At 32.5% G+C, this 22131-nt stretch overlaps 2 protein-coding genes across 2 annotated transcripts; both read left to right on the forward strand.

Annotated features, from left to right (window-relative positions):
- The first annotated feature begins 368 nt into the window (after positions 1 to 368).
- On the forward strand, positions 369 to 4367 carry LOC110732067. Its single transcript, XM_021911978.1, has 4 exons — positions 369 to 1166; positions 1525 to 1723; positions 2128 to 2214; positions 3960 to 4367. Exons 1-4 carry the CDS (start codon positions 943 to 945, stop codon positions 4113 to 4115), a joined length of 666 nt encoding a protein of 221 aa, XP_021767670.1. The 5' UTR covers positions 369 to 942; the 3' UTR covers positions 4116 to 4367.
- Positions 4368 to 9844: 5477 nt separating this feature from the next.
- On the forward strand, positions 9845 to 20363 carry LOC110732066 (amino acid transporter AVT6A-like). The gene is made up of 5 exons (XM_021911976.1): positions 9845 to 10707; positions 10855 to 11013; positions 17224 to 17427; positions 18339 to 18804; positions 19553 to 20363. Exons 1-5 carry the CDS (start codon positions 10266 to 10268, stop codon positions 19686 to 19688), a joined length of 1407 nt encoding a protein of 468 aa, XP_021767668.1. The 5' UTR covers positions 9845 to 10265; the 3' UTR covers positions 19689 to 20363.
- Positions 20364 to 22131: the final 1768 nt, after the last annotated feature.

Here is a 22131-nt window from a genome sequence, read left to right on the forward strand (position 1 = left end):
TCAAAACTAAGCTAGCTGCAAATCGCAAAAAAAAAAAAAAAAAAAAAAAAAAAAAAAAAAACAGAGTATTCAGATAATTTAGCATGCATATATGAGCAAAATTCAAAATTTATTGAAAATATCTTCAACTGATTACCTGGAAGATGTTTAACACATTAATGTTCAGTCGCAAACCATTATTTTGCAATGTATCCAACAGCAAACCCTAGGCGTCGATTTGAATACTCAATCGCAAAATTGCCAAAAAATACAACACAAAACAGAGAGAACTTTGTGCAACATCTGTAAATAATCAATTTACGTTCTTAAAATTTGCTCAATTTCAACGAGTTTGAAGTATTGTTATAGATTGCACTTTGAATTTTAGGGAAGAAGATGAACAGGTATATTGATCATCAGTGTGTGAAATGATAGGGCGGTGGAAGAATATAGTCAGCATTAATGAAATAAGAGGAAAGGATTAGAAATAGGGGTAGGTTAGTAAATTCATAAATTAGAGTTAATAAAGTCAACCTTAGTGAGTGGTTAATCAATTCTAAGAGAGATTTGGCCACTAAATAGAGTTTAATGAAAGTTTGGGTTCACTAGAGATTATGTGTTATTTTTTTTTTTTTTTTTGACACCATATAGAATTTGTAAAAGTTGGAGGCCACCACGTAGAATTTCCCAAAAATATATATACAACACCTCATCCTCAAACTTCTCCTCTCCCAAAAACAAAAAAAAAAAAAACCCATAAATTTTTTGACTTATACCAACAAAAATAAAATCAACAAATTATTTTTTACCACTAAAATTTTTAAAAGTTTTGTTTTGGCGGTAAAAGAAAAAAAATCCAAAAATCATCGTACTTGGAAACTGAAAACAGCTTCTTTGAAAGACCGCCAATTATACCAAAACCCCAAAGAGAAACCCAAAAAATAACCAGCAAAAATTGAAAAAATGGAGTTGAAATGCAACGATGTGAAGATCTGGAAAGAGGCTCTAACTTCCTACCAATCTCGCATTCTCTCTCTTAGTCTCAACAAACCAAAGCTTGTTTCCCTTGATGATTTCTACCGTACTCAACTTCCTTCACTCATTCATTCCCGCCTCCCTACTCCCTACCTCACCCAATCCGAGCTCCACTCCCTCATGCAATGGAAGCTCACCCGCGGCAAATTCAGGTAACTCGCTTTATTATCATTACGAGTAGTTGGTTAAAGTTTCCGGGTGGTACCCAAGACTTGAGATCAAATTTATGGGATAGTTAAAGTTTCTTCCGGTTTTAGAAGATTTTGGAATTGATTCTCGTTATTCGCCTTTATGACTATCTAAACACAAATTAGTTGGTTAAAGTTTTTACGGGTAGTAGCCAAAACCTGTGATTAAAACCCGCTAAAGTTATTGTTATTAATAGCTCCGTATTCAGACCAAAGATTAATGTATCTGAATTTGATTATAATTGGATTGTTTTAATTCAAATCAATAGAGTTTTAATATTTAATTTTTTATTTTTTTTCCCAATTTCTCTGGTTTTTGTAGACCAAGGTTACTGGGTTTTGTGGCGGCTCTTGATGAAGAACTTGTGAAATCTGCGTCTCAAAAAGCGTTTCTTTCTCTGCCGGATGATTTATCTAAAGCGGTTTCGGAACTTACAGTTCTTAAAGGTATCGGGCCAGCCACTGCCTCTGCTATCCTCGCCGCCTATGCCCCTGACCTTGCTCCATTTATGTCCGATGAGGTATTGTTGTGTATATTTTAAAACCTTTGTCATGTAAATTGATGTTCCATAACATCTTAAGAAGCTGGTATAGCAGATTGTTGGATTATTAATGAATTTAGTACTTGATAAGATCATTGAGGTTTTAGGTTCTAGCTCAAGCAAAGGTATCCTAAATTGTGTAAAAAAAAATGATGTTGAATTTTCGAACGAAATTATTCTAACTGAATTTGAATGTTTGCCTGTTTGCCAATAGTCACTAGTGTGGCAAAAATATGCAGTTGCTACATGAGTTTAGCAGGAAATTTCATTTTTATTGAATTTGCCTGTAAACTTCTATAGTTTGTTTTTGTTGCCCTTAGCATTTGAAATCTGTATGTTTGGTTGTCAAGTCATTTACAATGTGTTTTATGGTTAATCTTTAGGCTATGGAAGCCGTGTTGAGTCAATCAAAAGATTACTCGTTGAAACAATATCTTCTGCTTGCCAACAAGTTAAGAGAGAAGGCAAAGGTTGGTGTTCTATGTTTTTTTTTCATGGTGCTTGATTTTTCATGATGTATTAAGTAGGAAAATAGGATTAATTAGATAATAAAATGAAGAATTGAGTATGACCTTTCTTTGAGAAGGGGAATCGACTTGACTAAGTCACAATGAGCTATATAGTTAAAAACTAAACAAAGATCAATTACATATTTACAAACAAGTCTTGATGCTGAGATCAATATTCAGATGGTCAGTCGTGTTATTGTGTTTTGCTCGAGTATCAGATTTCATTTTTGCATTCATATATATTTTGATGATGATGGCAATATAAAAAAAAATAATAATAAAAAAAAAAAAAAAAAAAAAAAAAAAAAAACATGGGTTGATGATGGAAGGGGAATATATACGCACATCTTTGACCTTTTGGTAGAATCCTTATGTTGATACATTTATGTCCAAGATCTTTTATATATAATTTATTATTAGAATTGCCAGATGATCTTTCCTTATATGGTATCTAAGTCTGTTACATCAACCAATATCTGAAGGAAATGAATGTCAATGTAAAATCACTTATGCTATGTTTGGATAACAAATTAGAAGGGAAATGGAAGGGAGGGAATAGGAGGAAGCGGAAGGAAGGGAAAGTGGAGGAAATGATGAGCTCCATTTTTCCTTCAAATCTCTCCAATTTTGAAGGGATGGTCTTTATTAACACTTTGTTTGGATAGCAAAGAAGGAAGGAAAAGAAGGGGAGGGAAAATGGAGGAAGGGAAGGGAAAAGAAAGGTAGGGGGAGGTGAGCTCCATTTTCCCTCCAAATCTCTCCAATTTTGGAGAGATTATGGTTATTAAAGAGAGAGGGAAAATGAATCCCTCCCTCTCCTTCCCCTTCCTTCCCCCAATCTTTTACCCAAACAAGAGATCTTGTCCCCCTCCATTTCTCTTCTCTTCTTTTCCTTCCATTTCTTCCTATCCAAACAAAGTGTAAAGGAGGATGGAAAATGGATCCCTCCCTCCCCCTCCCCTTCCCTCCCCCAACATATTATTTAAACAAGGAAGTTTGTCTCCCTCCCTTTCCCTTCCCTTCCTTTCCTTCCATTTTTTGTTATCCAAACATAGCCTTAAGCGACAATAATAATCTTATATCACATAAGTGTATCTTGTAATTTAGCAATGAGTTTGTTACAAATGTTTGTAATTGAAGCTTATTTATCTGTCCTGTGACATTTGAGTCAATTTGTTCCTTTGAGTGAATGTATTGAAGGCTTGTATCTTCAAATTTGGATCTTCTTGTTCTATCACCTATCTCCAATTACAAATCTATTGCAACTTTTATCTAAATTTCTCCAAGTTCACTATTTAATACGGAGTACTATTGTTTATTTCTTGGCAAAAATTATATAAATAAGCTGAGTACTTGCTGTCAATCATAGACGATTATATAAAAAAATTCCACTATACTCCTGACTTGACTAAAACATGTCAAGTTGATGTTAGAAGTTATTCAGCTACTTCCATCTTGTGAATATTTAGTCGAACTTGCTGCTCTTCCAGTTATTTGTCTATGCTACGCATCATCAATTATCGCCATACTGCAATGAGTTAACATGTAGTTAATCCAAAAAAATGCTTCTGGGGTCTCCCTAAATTTCAACCTTAAAATCAAAATACATGTATTAAAGGTTTTGATCAACATAACCTTTTTGGCGTCTGTCCTCATTGCATACGTTAGTTTTCTTTTATCAATAGGTTAATTGCCTGTCATTTCAGGAATTAAGTTCAGAAGATGAGCAATTCACAGCATCCGATGTGGAAAGGGCTCTCTGGAGCTCTGCTGTTGGAGCTAAACTGACTGCTTCCTCTGCAAAGGCGCAACAAGATACTTCAACGAAATCTTCTGGGATAAAAAGAAAAAATTCTGCTTAACTCTTGCTGTTAGAATGATGTCAAGGATTTGTGCCAATACTCGATTCACAGGTCACACTAGAAAATTAGCCTTCGTTTTGGTAGCTGAAACTGTTACTTTTAAATTCTGATAAATTAGCTGCTGCGGTTGTGGTTTTAGGATGTTTAAGACGTACTTTCTGCTAAGTTTGCTAACAAACTTGACAGTGGTTAGAAATAGCTATCAACAGCGTTTATGTACTTGATGTATGTAACAAACTTGTTTAATCTTCTCCTGCTCCAGCTCCTATCACTATTCACTACTACAAAAATGCCCAATTAACAGTGGTTAGAAATAGCTGTTAGCATGTTAACAGTGGTTGTCATCCTTGTCAACTGTTTTAGAGTAAGTGATGTTGTAGGAGGGGGTAACATTCTACAATGGTTGGGACCTGGAGAACCATATAATGATTGGGGTAGGTTGATCCGTTAAAAGAAAGGGAAAAAAAAAAATTAAATTAAGTGCAAGATTGTTGAATTAGAATGTAAACCTTAATTAAGTATAACTATACTTCTACCCAAAAAAAAAAAAAAAAAAAAAGTACTATAACTATACATCCCTATTACTACCTCCGTTACATATTATTTGCAACGATTTGACATAAAATAGAAAGAAAAAATGTCTAATCGTTGCAAATAATATGTAACGGAGGTAGTATATAAGTCAAGGGATGTTGTGGACTTGTGGTGTTCTTCTAAAATCACTTTATTTTTTCACAAATTCTTGGTCTATGACTATGTGTCACGTATGTCCCTTTTTACACTTGCATACTAAAGTAGTTTGAACATTGAATCTCATTGAATATAAACCTCACTTATGAGTTAGGCCAAATGACCATGTACACCCGGTTAAAATACATGATTTATAAAAACGTGGAAAGAACATTGTATACAAATACAAGTACACGAGAAAAAAAAAAAATCAAAACGATTCTCCTCTTGATTTTAAAGATTGATTTATTATTTTTATTCCTTGATTCATTATTTACATTTCATATTACTTTTGATATACAAAATTTCATTTTTTTTGTTAAGAGAAAGAAATTGGGTTTATAGAGAGAGAAACTATGGTAAATTTTGAATTTCAAAGTGATTTAATGTTATTTCGGAGTTGATTTTATCGTTTTGATGAATCATTTAATTGAAACATCGATGTAATTGACAAATTCGTTATTGAGAAAAAGGTATTTTCAAATATTTTTTGTTATCAATTTTTTGTGTTTTGGTGTTATTTTCTAAGGTTGAAGATGATGTTCTTCCTATTTTGATGAATGTTCTTTTATCATTTTTTTTAATTGCAATGAAATATGTTTTTTTTTTTAAGTCTAATCAATATGTTCTTTGAGTCCAAACTATATGTTCTTTATAATACAAACAATGTTCTTTAAGGTAATATATATTAGTCATGTTCTTTGGTTATAATAATGCAAATTATTTTCTTTGGGTATAATAATACAAATTATGTTCTTTTTACTTATATAACTAGATTAGTACTCGTGCGTTACACGGTGGTTGATCAGTAATTTTCTATAATTATTTATCTTTTGTTGTTGATAACTGTCTAATATGATTTGGCTCGTTATTTTTTTTATAAAAAAATTGTTATATAAATATATATATATATATATAAACATGTACTTAAAAAAAATAGTTATAAAATGTTGCATCGTAATGTAATATTTACTATGTTATTAAAAATATATTAAAATGATGGTTAGATTAAATATATTAATGTTGTATAAATGTATAATTCATTAAGCTTATACGTTTAGAGTGAAAGCTAAATAAATGTGTACTTACTATTAAAAAAAATTAAAAAATATGTATTAATTTGTTCAAAAAAAATGTGTATAATTAGCTACCAATATCTATGTCTATTTAATATTGTTGTATTATGAATATCCAAAAGTAGTGTGGAGTATATACATCAATATTGATGTCAAATTCAAATTTCACACCTAATTGGTCCTAGTTTCTAGCTAGAAAAGGCACCAAAAAAAAAAAAAAAAAGGATGACATCATAGGTAAAATTTGGAGGGAAATTTTTTTATGAGAGTTTGACACGTAAGCACTTTAAGAAATTGATGAAATCATCAATGTTTTGTTTTAGTAATAGTTAATAGATATGTTCTTATATTTTGAATTTCGAATTTTTGAAATTTAAGAAAAAATTAAATTATATTTGTGTAAAATTAATTTTAGATAGAAATTTTTTTGATATCTGAATACTTTCTAATTCAAATGTAATATTTTTAAATGATTTGACATTAAATTATTGGTAAAAATCAATTCATAATTATGTTTTCTTTTTGATAATAAGTATCTCATAATATAATGTGTTTTTTTATATTTCAGTGATATGTTCTTTTATAAAATCATGATGTACTTTAAAATTATTTGCTATGCTCTTTCCGTTTTAATCTGGGTGTACCATGCACGTGTTTACAAACTACCAATTGCCATATTGGTAAATAAAAAAAACTCGTAGCGGTAATTTGGTAAAAAAAGCTTACTCCGACAACAGTTCAGTAAAAACAATAAATTACGACGACATTTAGACCAAAAAATCTATTTTTTTCCGACAAACTCTTTAAAAATCCTAATTTTAATTTATTTTAAAAAATCTCCTTTATATTTTGCTAAAATTCGATACCACATTTATTTCCAACTCCTTTTAAAAACATTTCGTTAATAGGTGGTATGAAACTTAAGTGAAAATTGATCTTAACATGTTTTTTTTTTTCCATATAAAGGGTTGATAAAAAAAAATCACGAAAAACGAACTAAATTGAGTATTCACGAGTAATTTGTTGGAATTTTTTGTATTTTTGGGTTAAATGTTGCTTGAGATAATTTTATTTACCAAATTGTCGCTTATGGCTAACTTTTTTTTACCAAATTGTCGCCGGAGCTATTTTGTTTTACCAAATTGTCACTAAAAGTCTTTTTCATTTACCAATATGGTCAATTGGCCCTTATGAGTTATGACCATCTTAACTAGAAATAAACCATGCTGTAATAATCCTCACAAATATCCCAACTTCCTAATTTATCACAATATACATCATTTATCTATTGAATTTACTTATTTGAAAATTTTGTCAAAAACCACAATTTAAATTATTATTTTTGTAAAAAACTAATTTTGAAAAAAAAAAAGTTGTTAAAAACCATCAAATTTGAATTTTTTTTTTTCCCACTTGATGGAGGAAAATGAACTTTGACTAACTCACAAATCAATCATAATTTGTTTCATTGTTGGTTACTTGGTGGTGAATTACAACAACAAAAATTTGACTTTAATAGGTTTTTACGACATCTATTAATTATTACTAAACAAAACATTACTAACATCATCAATGCCTAATTTATCTAACGTGTTATTTTCACGTTAAAAAACTAGATTAACTCCCGTGCGATACACGAATATAATGAAAGAATTTATAATTATGTAAACTTCAAAGACATATCAGTCAAAATATGTAAAATCTTTGTATTACATACGATATTATTAATATAAACCAAACTACAAAAATTAAAATAATATAAACAAAAGAAAATTCATGTCTACAAAAATAAAATTTTGCAAACTTAATTAAAATAGAGTAATCACATATATAAAGGTTGATGTTTGTTTTCCTTAAGATTTTTAAAAGGTTTTTAAAAGAAAAAGTATTGACAACTAAAAAGTTTAATGTATTGTATTAAACTACATTGCAATCAGTACTTAGTTTTTTTTTTTTTTTTGAAAGAAAAAAAAAGTTTAGGCGGGAAAAAAAATGAATGAGAAGCTGACACGTGTACAACTTGAAAAAAGTAATGAATTCAGCGGTTGTTACTTTAGTAATATTTACTAGATTAGTGCCCATGCATCGCACGATAGTAACAATTTTTTTCCATAATTAATTTGTGATATAATATAGAAAAAAAATGAGGCAATTTATATGAAATATGCAAATGTAGTATACATTATATTGCATTAATGATGCATGTTTATACAATGTACTTTTAAAAAATGTGCTAAGTAAAAAAACAAAAAAAAAATTAACGATGACATCATATATTGTTTTGGCGGGAAAATTTTTAATGATAGTTTGACATGTATCAAAAATGATGTAAGCATGTTTTGTTTTAGTATTAGTTAAAAGATTTATAGATTTCCCTTCATTTCTCTATGTGATGTCATCAATTATGAACTTTTTTTTTTGTAAATTCTACATTATACATTATATTTTTTTTAAATTCTCTTTTACATAAATGATAAAAACTACTCCGTATTTTTTATGCATAGTAATAAAATTATTTAAACTGTGTAACACACGAGTCTAATCTATTTTTTTTTAAAGATGGGTTTTCACAAAACAAGGATTTAAAAGGTGATTTTTGACAAAATTTTATTATTATTATTATTATTATTATTATTATTATTATTATTTTGGGTTAGAAAATCGAAGAGGAAAGAAAACGATAATGGAGATTAGAATCTTAGTCTTTTTATTTTGGGATGATTTACATAAATATGGTTACTTGAAAACTTATTTACACTTTTATGTAGGAATGAAATTTAATCACGGAATTATTATCCACGTAGGCTCGGATAAGGGTTTTTTTTTTTTTTTTTTTTTTTTTTTTTTTTCTCAGAGTAAAAGCGCTACCTCAAGTAGCGGTTTATGTACTACCCTTTATAAATTTCTACTCCATATCTTTACTTGTAGTATTAAAGACAAACCGCTACCTTGTCTCTAAATTAAAAATTACTCCAAATGTATTCCCGAGCCTATGTGGACTGTATTTTCGTAAATAAGTTTTATTCTAACGCAAAATCGTAAATAAGTTTTTTAAAAGCTATATTTTTGTAAATCATCCTTTTATTTGTTCTAAAAATCTATTTTACAAATGGCTCTTTAATTTTTATTTGATATTAATGGGTTGTCAATGAAAGCCCTTAATTGCCCAATATGTTAAAGGGTCTGTTCACATTTACTGAACTGAGTTGAAATGAATATTTTACGAGAGAAGAAAATTAAGAACTGAACTGATTGGAATTGAATTGAACTGATATTAAGCTGAAGTGAATAGACCTAAAGCTCTTAAGTGACCATGTCCATTAAGATATTAAAGGGTTTAGAAGACTCGATTGACTGATTGAGCACAAGCATTTTCTATCAAGTCTAGCTCAAACATGCTATTACAAGTAGTACTTGTTGACATTCCTCCTTCATCGTAAATTTGTCAGCATGGTCGAGCTCGAGCATTCCTCATCAAGTCTAGCACAAAAAAGCTAACTATATATCCGACTCGTTGACATTCCGAAGTAAAGAACTAAAGACGTTCATCATAATCCGCCCATTGTCAGGTGTCGTCTTCAATCTCTCCACCACCATTGTCGGCGCTGGAATCATGACTCTGCCCGCAACCTTCAAGTAACTCGGTCTTATTCCCGTCGTAACCTTAATTATCCTTGCTGCGTTCATGACTGAATTCTCAATCGATATGATTCTTCGATTCAGTAAGGTTGACCGTGATGGATAACCGAATTTCAGCCCACGGTAACCGGCGTGGAAAACCGGTTGACCACCACGACCAACCGGTGTTCAAAACTGGTCAACCTCTCCGGTCAACCAGCGCACAAAACTGGTCAACCTCTCCGGTCAACCTTCGTCAAAAATCAAGTTTTTGCCTCAAATTTAAATTGCGAAATCATACTTGTTCAAAAGCTGACGATTGAGATTACGGTTGGTTTTCCGACGAATCACCGTGATTATCATCCATTTCTGATAACTTTTTTGTTCGTGGTGGTGGTCCAATCTAGGTAATTGACGCGGTAATTGTAGTCGATTAATTAAAGTTAGAAAAATTAAAAAAAAAAACAATTAGGTAAATATTTAATTATTTATTAAGGGCAAGAAAGGCCTTTTACTTTAAATGATGACGGGTTTTTATCATTATGGATGGCGTTATTATAATCCGGCCAAATTATCTCTACTCGATGAATCCACGTGGTCACCACCAATTGGTCATCATCCACAAAACCCGCATTAATCACCAAAAATCCCTTCCCGCTCAAACACCCCACTTCCCCAAATCTCCCCTCCCCTAAATTCTCTCCCTATCTCTCCTCCCCCTTCCAAAATGTCCCTGACCTCCGCCTTCGCCGGCGACCGTAAATTCCGGTGGGGGCGAAGCCCAAAAACTCCCCTCCTCCCCGAAAACCACCACTACTACGACAAACACCACCACCCTCGCAGCGCCGAACACGCCGAAGGCTTCGACGGCGCCTCATTCTCAGGTGCCGTCTTCAATCTATCCACCACCATTGTCGGCGCCGGAATCATGGCTCTTCCCGCAACCTTCAAGCAGCTCGGCCTTATCCCTGGTGTAACCCTAATTATCCTTGCTGCGTTTATGACTGAATTCTCAATCGATATGATTCTTCGATTCAGTAAGGCGTCTAAGTCTAACTCTTACTCTTCTGTTGCTGGTGATGCTTTCGGCGTTTTCGGTCGTACTGTCTCGCAAGTTTGCATTATTGTAAACAATCTTGGGCTGCTGGTCGTCTATTTGATCATCATTGGTACCATTCTTATTCTCATTTTCGGGAATTCAAATGATTTTGTTATAAATTGTTACAGAATCAGTACAAAATTACGATTCGATTGGTGTTTTACTTATTTGATTTGATTTGTTGGTTTGAATTTTATCTATTTCTATTGGGAAACAGGGGATGTGTTGGCCGGAACGGCGACAAAGGGATTATCACACCATAAAGGACTAATGGAGGAATGGTTTGGACAACAATGGTGGTGGACGTCACGCTCAATTTGGCTAGTTCTCACAACATGTTTTGTTATTGCGCCTCTCATTTCATTTAAGCGTGTCGGTGAGTAATCCTATCCTTTTTGTTTGATTGATTACTTATTTAGTTATTTGTTAATGCAAGGCAAATTGGATATATGATTGCGAAGTTGATATATACTCTATTAAAGTATTAATTACAAATGGAGGAGGGGATTCGAAACTATGACATATTGTAAACAAGTACTTAGTCTTTGTCACAGCATTGGCATTATGATTGTAGTAAAAGTTAGTTGCTTTTGAGGTGTAAGGTAACCAAAATGATTTGACCAACTACATGTTCTTCAGTCTTTATCTTCAGAATTGTTATTGTTATTGTTATCTTATCAGGCATTTTAACTCTTAACAGACTGTTGGGTGTAACTTCTTTTGTTTAAAATATGTAAAGCGTAATCTAGAACTTTTATCTATGAGGGTGGTGTGAAAAGCCATAGTACTAGTATTAAATTAGAGTAGGCTATTCTTTAAGTGTGCTAAGGGATTACCAATTCTGAATTGATGCCGGTTTTGCCTAGATCTTGTGGTACCTTGATGTGGTTACAGCAAGAGTAGTTGACGGCTAGATTGGGAAAAAAAAAATTGTAGTAAACACATGCCTTGCGAGATTTATTATCTTATAAAGACATAGAGTAATTATTTAATTGTATTTGGTTGGTCTACAGTAATATTGATGTTAAGGCATGACACAAAGATGACATTAATGCAAATCTTACAATAGTTTTTTGGTTTGTAGTTGTTTAGATAATAAGGTTCTTAAATATCTTAATATGGTCATTTAATATTAAATAAGATGGTCATTAGTCTCTTAAAATACCAGCTTTTAGACTGATACTAATAATTCTGTTATTGCAATGGTGTCTGATTCATTAATCCCACTCTCAACAAGAGAGTAATGGGATAATGGTTATGATTTCTATAGTGTTTCTAGATGGTGCATTTGTTGCATATTACAATTAATTCTTCATTGCAGTATTAGAGGCTTGAACTTTACATGATGCAAATATTTTGTGTGAGAAAATAATAAATATTTCTTATGAAGTATTTTGGAGAGTTAAGACTAGGAATTTTCTGTTATTTACCCCAAAAAAAAAGAAAATTCTGAAGAGTTAAGACTTAATATAAAAAAACAACTGATGTTACTTGTGTTATAGCTGATTACCACTTGTAACAACCTTCTAATTGGTTCTATCAACTTTTAAAATAATATATAATTTTGGTCGTGATGGTGGGAAATTTAAATGATGCATTGTTTGCAGAGTGCAGACTGTGTTGCTGCTGTCACAATACGCAAATTCTTGTAGGATTATATAATAATTGTACACTATTAGATAAGTTAGAGTAGACTATTACTTAGAGCCACTATTGAGGAGACATAGGGATCTTTCACTTTATCTCTAAATAACAAGTTTTTTTTTGAGTGAAAAACAGGATGCAATGTTCAATGCGAGGGTTAAAACATCTAATTCGGCTGAGACCTCAGGTTTTGGAAACACTTATATTGAACCAGTTGACTTTGGCAAAAATCCCCTTACTATACAGTCAATCAGAAACTATGTGGCAGTATTTTTGTGCCATGCTATCAACTTCTGTTAAGTGTGTGTTGATCTGGAGCAGAGGATATTGAGTTTCAAGATTCTGAATGTTTCAAGGCTTTAAACCCTTTCATTAAGATAGCCAAGACTCCAAAGGGTTACCACCTTATGGTCAATAATGTCTTTTTCAATGTTGCTGGAAAACACAGCAACTGAAAGTTTGCAAATGCTGATTAGATATTTAGATTAGCGTTAATTGTGAAGGACCTTATCGAACTTTTTTGTTTTGGTCTAGATAGAACTTGGTGACGATATAACCTAGTGTGTGGCAGCTAACATTTATGTGCCTCTAGAAAAATCAGTTATTGTGGTGAGAAAATATGTGTAGCCAGTACGAGTAAGGCCCTGTTCTATTCACATTAAAAAAATAATATTAAGTAAAAATAAGTTCAATTCAGTAAAATTAATTTCAATTGAGTAAAAATAAGTTCAATTCAGTAAAAATAAGTTCAGTTCAGTAAAATTCAGTTTTCTTAAAGAAGAATTATAATAGAAAATCAGTAAAAATAATTTCAGTTCAGCAAAAATAATTTCAGTTCAGTAAAATTAATTTAAGTTCAGTAAAAATAATTTAAGTTCAGCAAAAATAATTTCAGTTCAGTAAAAATAATTCCAGTTCAGTAAAATTAAGGTGAATAGAACAGGGCCTAACAATGTAATATTAGTATACAGACCCTATATATCAATATTAAGTTATAAACATATTTCAATGAAGCTGGAACTGAAACAATGTAGGTGAAATCTTCCTTTACGGCACTGATAACCACACACACACACACACACAAAAAAAAAAAAAAAGGTAGCTTCATGATTCTGAACATTTCAATGCTCTAAGCCCTTTCATCAGGATAGCCTAAGAAACTATAGGCTTACCACCCTATGGTAAATTTTATGTCTTTTATCAAAGTTGCTGGGAAGTTGAAAGTTTGCAAATGTTGAAGTTTTGTGAAGGACCTCGTATGATTTTTTTTAGTTTTGGTCAAGAACTGAAGTTAGAACTTGGTGACCTTATAATTAAATGTATGGCAGCTAATTTTTAAGTGCCTCTAGAAAAATCAGTTTATAATCTTATATGGTAAGAAAATGTGTAGCCATGACGACTAGCAATGTAAAATTAGGATAAGGACCCTGTATATCAATATAAACAAGGAACTGAAAGAATGTAGATGAAATCTTCCTTTAGGGAATTGGGAAAAGAAAAAAAAATTGTGAAGTTTTGTATGCCTATGTATCTGAAACAGATCCAGTCAGTCAATAGGAAGATGAAAGCCATGAAACCATTATTGAACTATAAATAGTTTACTACAAAAAATCTTATCCAGGCCACAACTTGAAATTTCCAGTGCTTCTCTCTGTTCGGTGATTCATAATCTGCAGTCTTTTCCATAAGGTCCCCTACCAAGAGCTACAAGAATGCATTTTAAAGGAACCTGAATAGGCTGAATTAGACATTGAGAAGGTGTGCAAACAACATTTAATTGCAATTATTTGGTTATTTTGCTGGCATAAATGAGGTAAGATGGATTGTGACACATGAAGTACTCAAAATAAGTTCAGGTAAATTTCATTTATAACAACATGCTAGACAGAAGCTTTCGTTCCATTCTGTATAGTAGCTGTACTAGGTTAATAAGGTTTATGTTGGTCGTCAATCAAATGAACTATGGTGTAATATGATCAGAGATTCCACTGTCTATGATCCACTTGTGTGAAGCTAAACAACGACAATTACCTGCTCTTGTGCTTTTGATCACCATTATGAGATGTGGCTGAGAAGAGTGGACTGATAGTCTGATACTGCTCCCCAGAATAAAAACCCAAGAATTGTACAAGACTTCTAGTCACTAGTCAGACCCCTTTTCTGAATATGCTGACACTGGCTGATTTTTAGAGCATTGATTGCACAATAAAAGCCTTCCTCTTGTTTTTGGCAAACTTCTATTTTGAATGCAGTTTAAATAATCTTTCAGTAGAATGCTTGCAATCTTATAGCAAACATTAGAGCTCATTTAAAAAAAAAAAAAAAAAAAAAATTCCAGAATTGTTATTAATTCCTTAATTCCAACCAGAACCAAATCTGGATTTGTGTTGTTTGTAAAATACCGTAGTGGAAGATTCCACACTGAAAGAAGAGACTGATATTTCATTTTTTTTTAAAGCTTGAATAAGCAAAAATCTTATGAAGTGTCATGTTTGTACCCATTTCAAAGTATTGAAATTCTGGCACGAGCATTTGAGGCATTAATATTGGGAATAAAGTGAGTAAACAGTGTCCATATGTTGCTATTTTCTGAGCATTTTACTAGTGCAATGCAAGAGCCAGTAGGAACCATCCAAATATTCTAACTATTAATTCTTGATATGAGTGAAATAGCCACAATTGATATCTGATCCCTTTAATGAGCTTTTCTTACTTTGGTACAGTTGTGCATCATTGGCTTTTGCCAAATCTCTCACACAACTCGTATTTGAAAAATACTCTTTCCAATGTTCTTAGTCACGTATTAGTGATCTTAGATGTAACCACATCATTACAATTTTGCCATTTTCTATATGAGCTAGATGCTAATTTTTGAATGTCACTGTCAAGAAGAATAATTTTAGCTATGTTGATGAGTAATTTAGTATTGATCTCTTATAAGGAGTTGACTGCTAGAGTTTAGTAAGAGATTCAGTGAGATAACAAGCTAGAATGATAGAAACAATGGCAGCCAAGGGAATGATAGTAGTATTATTGAATAGAGTATCCAACAATACAGCCTTCTTTCGAGAGGAAGGAGCTCTCCCAAAACAACTTTCTTAATTAATTTCTCGATACATTCCCCTTTAACCAATCACCTATTAATACCCAAAAAATTATGCCAAAAACAAACTTAAGCACACCATAAGCATGCCAGCCAGAGATTGCCAATCTACCCTTTTCCCCAAAACTGAATTTAACCACCTGACAACTCAGCAAACTTCTGGCTATTTCTTGATCCTTCTAGCATAAGTGAAACAGATATTAGGCTTAGGCTGAGTCCTTGCATTGACCTAGTGTTGTTAAAGAAACTGAATCCAAGCAATTCCCTGCGTTTTCAAAGGAATGAAGATTGTAGAGATCAATCATTGTTCTAAGTATACAATTATAATCATATATTTATTGTTAATACGGAGGTGATTAAACTGATTACATTGTATACTCTCATTGTTGTTGTTATTATTGTTGTTTTTTTTTCATAAAAGTGGATTTAATTAATGATATACTTTAATCAAATGACATATGAGATTAGTTTTGAGAAGAAAAATTGTTTTAGGCTAGAGTGCTAGACCAATTGGAGGAATCACCTATGAAACTTGAGGTTCCAAATTTGCACAAGAAACTGCAACATGCAAAGACATCCAGATGAGAATCATGTTGCCAGATTTTCCACTCGCTCTATTGCCATTAAACATTTCAAATAACAAAGTACGTAATACTTGAAATTTTTAGGAGAAGCTTGAACTTGACATGTTGCAAAAAGTTTTTTCATGAGAAAAGAGAAGAATTTGGAATTTTCTTTGGGAACAAATTGAAACTGTACTGTGTACATCATATACAATTGAATAATTGATGCTTAAGTGTATCAAAGTGAACAAACACTTAAAGAGATTTATACTGTAGCATAAGACATAGGACAACATATTTTATGCAATACACAAATCTTTCTCTGGTTATGTCATGAAAAATTCAGCTTGGTGAAGTTAAGACAAATATTACTAGTGAAGTGCATTTTTTGACTTGTAAATTACACAGAAATCATATTCTTTTTATCTATTTTATGATCAAAAGATTTTAATAGTTTTTATCTTTTTACATTTGATATTTTGGAAAGAGATTTGAGGATGGATATTGGCTTCTTTTGTCAGTAGTTACCAGTTAATAAGAATGTGGTAGCAGCAATGAGCGGTTTGGAGGGATGCCCCCTTTCTGTAATGAATAAGCTATATCTTCTCAAATATAGATCGAATTTTTGAGTGAAAAATCAAAAAAAAAAAAAAAAAAAAAAGATGAAATTTTTGTACATGTTAAAATGCTTCTGTAGTACTACTGTATATTCTCCACATTCTCTCTCTTTTACTTCTGTCTTCAGCACTCTTAATAGGCAAAATAACTCTCTGTACCTCCTCTACTTTTGTTTTATTACTACCCAAATTTCTGTGTTATCCCTTCTCTTTTGTTTTTGAGCCAATTTAGTAGTAATTCTTAATCCCACCCAAGATGAAATGGTACCGCGATGCTCTCTGAAAAGAAAATTTAAACTTTAGATTAGAGTTGATATTCAAGAAATTGTCTTGAAACTCTTGATAGAGATATGTACTAGTCAGGAACAAAGGTTACTTCTGAAATTAGTATTCAAAACTAGTTAGAGACTTAGTTTTTGTAAATTGGTGTATCTTGTAATTTTTTGGAAGCAAATTGATTTTTGGCTTTTATTATTATTAGTGTGTGTGTGTGTGTGTGTGTGTTTGGCCTTGTTAATGCTGATTTGTACAGCTGCTCTGATTGCACTAAAATGATACTGCTGGACTTGTCATGCATGTAACATTTTTGTTGTGCAATTGGTTGGGTGTTTCTAATTCTTTTTTTTTTTTTTTTTTTTTTTCCTTTTCTGATTTTCTAGATTCATTGAGGTATACATCAGCCTTGTCTGTGGGTTTGGCTATTGTATTCGTTGCAATTACAGCTGGAGTAGCTATTGTAAAGTTGTTGGAGGGGTCCATAAAAATGCCTCCATTGTTTCCCAAAGTAGTGGACCAAGCTTCATTCTGGAAGCTATTTACGACTATTCCAGTTTTAGTGACTGCATATATTTGCCACCACAATGGTAAGTTGCATTTATCTCTCTCTACCTATGATACATCACTGTAGGTAACATATGCACTATGTTCTTTGCCTTATCATTTATTTGGAATTATTGGCCTCTAAGGGCTATTGATTATATTATTTTATCATGTTATTGTGGTGACAAGACTGTAATTAAACAAAGTTTTTGTATTTATGCTGTAAGGCTTGTGGTAAAATTATAGGTTAGTGAGGCTGACCCTTGTTTGATTCAGAACATCATCCTTTGCTTTTGCTGTAGCAATGGCAAACATATCTCCATTTCTCAAGATTCCATAACGTAGTTGGAAGACTTGTTAGAGCTTTAGAGTTACCACATTGGATGAAATGATGTAAGTTATGGGCGAGAGACAACTCTCTTTCCTTTTTGGCTTAAGATATCTAAACCATTGAATTAGGACCATTGCAGATTTTGTGAATATGTATTAATTCCCTGTAGAACTGGAAAATATAGAGCCGGGGGGGGGGGGGTTGCTAACCTAGCCATACCATGGTGTAATTATGCAGGGTAGCTCATTGTCAAGAACACTCCTAATAATAACCCTTATGAGGGGTCATGCTATGTAAAGAACATTATTAAGTATCTTTTGGCTTGTCATGCTGCATTTCCTTTCAATTTACCATGTTTGTGCTTGCTTTCTCTGAATCATCTGAAGATAATGCTTGCTGTATTTTAGCCTACCAAGTCTCAGATTTATGTTATTCTCTTTCATTTCATTTTGCTGGAACTCTGTTTTTTTGTCGATTCCAATATGCATGGAAAAAACCTGGCTTCGTGCTTTTTTTATCAAAACATCTTGTGAACGTTGTTTTTACAGACTTCATGAAACATTGTTGTTCAGTGCTTCTTCAAAGTATGATCCCAAACTGATTTGTTTGTTACTTATTTTTCAGTGCATCCCATTGAGAACGAACTTACAGACCCTTCTCAAATGAAGGCAATTGTTAAAACGTCACTCATGTTGTGTTCCTCTGTATATGTCGCCACCAGCTTTTTTGGCTTTCTTTTGTTTGGGGAACAAACACTGGACGATGTGCTTGCTAATTTTGATGGAGACCTCGGGATTCCATATAGCTCACTGTTTGATGATGTGATTAGAGTGAGTTATGGTGTCCACTTGATGCTTGTGTTCCCCATTGTATTCTACTCCCTTCGTCTCAATGTGGATGGGCTGTTATTTCCACATGCCATACCCATAGTATATGATAATAATAGATTCTATTCATTGACTGCATGCCTAATGGGTTTTATATTTCTGGGTGCCAACTATGTCCCTAGCATCTGGGATGCATTTCAGTTCACCGGTGCTACTGCTACTATATCTGTTGGATACATCATACCAGCTGCAATTGCCCTTAGGTGAGTAATGCTCCTCTAATTGTAATTGGTAGAAGATTTTTTCAGAGGGGGCAGGGTTTGGAACATTAGGAACATTGAACTATTGTTGACTTTTGATCTATCATCATGCTACTTAGACAGTTCAGCAGTTCTTTCAAAAAAAAAAAAAAAAAAAAAAGACAGTTCAACCCTTGTTGGACACAACACTCCAAAGGGTATGGAATCCTCACATACCTTTTGGATTCCCACCCTAACACCACAAATATATTTATTTACCAGGTAGTGAAAACAAAATTTTAGAAAGAAAATGAATGAAAGTCATGGATGTGCTTGAATATGAGGGTTTTAACTTTTAGCCAAAACATTCAAGTCAATAAGAATTGTGTATTTGTGGTTATAAGGTGAGTTTACAGGGTTGTCATTAATATCTGGAATATTTTCCATAAATGTCATTGCACCAGTGGGCAGTGGACTTGGAGAGGTCCGTGTCCAAGATTTTGAGTCTTTGGCATGTTTGACACTTTGATATGTACTTGTGTAAGTAATAGGTAATACGGCTCATGATTATGGTCTCTTTGCTTGAGGCCTGTGGAAATTGATTTGTCACTTGACTTCTATATGCTAAATTCAGTATGGCTTGTATCCTGGAGTGAAAAGGAATTGTGTAATCTTGTGGAGGAGTTATCAAATTAGGTGTCAGTTATTTCCAATTTGCTTTCTACTCTGATCCATTTACTGTCCTTTCTAATGAAATTGTGTAATCTTGCAGAGACAACCACGGCATTGCAACAAGGAAAGATAGATTTATATCATGGGTAATGATTCCGTTAGCAGTGTTATCAAGTACTGTGGCCATTACAAGTGACATTTATAGCCTCGTGACCAATAATGAACATGAATTTTGAGCTCTAACGATGTCCTCTAATCTGGGCAGTGGGCACAACACTCTGTTTAGCACTATTCCCTTGATGGATACACGATTACAAAAATTTGTGTCAGGAATTTACTTTTCTTCTTGCTCTGATACCTGGAACCTGTCAGAAAAAGGTTTTTCAGTTGGGCTTGGAAGAAGATTCAGAAGGTTGCAGAGATGGTGTTGGGTTGTTAACATAACAGCAACATTTGTGCAGCACCAGTAATACGAGGAGGTTGTACGCAGAGGAAAGTTCTGCATAGTTTACAGAAGAGCGCCATATGTTGGTGACTGGTGCCTGAAAATGAGGTTATTGTTTTGTTTATACAGTATATTTATTTAATTATTTATTTTTGTAAAGAGAAAACCCAGGTGAATAACCTGAGATATTCATATAGAAGTACAAAAGTGGTAGAATTACAGAAGCATGGATGTAAAGAAGAAGAGCATATTGAAACATCATTATTGGTTTATGCCAATCTATTTGCAATTAGGTTGGTTTTGTGGATTATAGGAAAATTGACATAGGAATACTTGAAAGTATGTTCTGTATCATTTTCAGTGAAATACGAGAGGTCTTAGCAAGTAACAAAAGGTGAATTTTCTATCATCCAACAGTGTAACACTAACAAATTTCATTTGTGCAGCATAATGTTTATTTGTTAAACTTAGTTTTTGAAATGTGTTCTCTTTTTCTCTCTTCAACCTTTATGTCTTGGACTCCTTATTATGTGTATTTCTTTTCTATGTGCTCCACACTACCACCCTTGTTTGTAGTAATTTTTGCATCATTCACCACTTTTAGTTCAATAATCTTGAGAAATCATGTGAAATTTTGTTGAATGTATCTTAATAGTGTAGTTTTATAATACTCCATATTGATTTTGTTTTTTTATACATAAATTTTAAAAAAGGGTTTTTTAAGTTATGCCCCAAACTTCTTCGATTTCTAAGCTGTGTCCATGTTTTTTCAAACGTCTAACTTGTGCCTTCAACCTCACTAATTTTTTTAACAATAACCTTTTTTTTTTATTATTATTTTATTTTCTGATTTTAATTTTTTTAAAAGTGTTAAACCAATTAGAGCGGGACACGTGTCAAATTAATAACGCCACGATACCATTGTTGATAAAATAATTTAACTTTTGTGAACGGATATGGATGTTAAAGGGTATTATAGATAAAATATCGTCAGGTGGAGGGCACATCTTATAACTTTGAAAAAGCATGGGAACAACTTAGAAACCGAAGAATTTAAGGGCATAGATTAGAAAAAACCAAAAAAAAAAAAAAAAACAAATCAAATTTGATTAGAATAACATGGCGCTACTACATGCAATTTTCTGTAAAAGTTAAACTTACAAAAGACCTTATTTTCTTAATTAATTACTTTACTAATTACTATAAACTTGGTCAAATGAAGCATGGTAATACCATGATAGGACCTATTTTGTAGAGGTGTCAAATCGGGTACTCAAATGGAGTTTGGGTTGACCCACGACGGGTCGGGATGTTTGGGTCGGGTAATGATGGGTCATTTTAACTTAACAAACCAAATCAAATCGGGTTGAGCTTAATCAAATTCGGGTTTAAGTTGAGTTCAAGCATGGTCGGATACATACAAATCGAACTTGGCCCAAATCAAATTTGGGTCGAGTCATATCGAGTTCAGAAGAACTCGCGTCCGGATTTTACCGGGTTTATTTGGGTTAAAATGGATTTATTTAACTTTGGGTCGGGCCATTTCGTATTCGATTAGATCTCGGTTCAAATCAACTCAGTTCCGGCAAAAATTTGAATCTCGTTATTTTGATTGCTAGCTCATTCTTTTGGGTCGAATAATTTGAATTCGGGTCAATCTCGGTTCAACTCGGCTTTTAGCTATATTAGAATAGTCATGTCATTTCTGTTGTTGGATATTTTATTCATATATAGTTCAGATCATTTTTTGGGTTTCATTGAAGATTTTGTATTGGCTTATCAGAATTGATATAAAATTGACAACTCGAGTCATTGAAGAAATTATAATAATTATTTATCTCCTTGATCAGGTGATTATCACATATTATAAAATGTTTCCTTACGTTTTGGTTTATCATCGTCTTTGTGGCTAATTATCATCGCCACTTCATTGGCTACTCGATTATTAGAAGTATCAAGATTGTTTATTGTATATTAGCAACTAACTCGTCTCGTGATTAAGAATACAAGATTTTCATATTTTAGTAATGTTTGATTTTGTTATTGTTAATGAAGTTATACCCCTCCATTTTGTAATAACCGCAACACATATTTACTTTACGTTGGTTTCATAATAATTCTAACATCTTATTTAGTGAGGACAGGTTACTACGAATAGTTTATTATTTCTCCTCATTAACCCTACCAACACAAATATTTTATTATTTCTTACTCATATTAACAATTAATTATAT

This window comes from Chenopodium quinoa, unplaced genomic scaffold (assembly GCF_001683475.1).
Source record: "Chenopodium quinoa cultivar QQ74 unplaced genomic scaffold, ASM168347v1, whole genome shotgun sequence".
In the NCBI taxonomy this organism is placed as follows: Eukaryota; Viridiplantae; Streptophyta; class Magnoliopsida; order Caryophyllales; family Amaranthaceae; genus Chenopodium; species Chenopodium quinoa.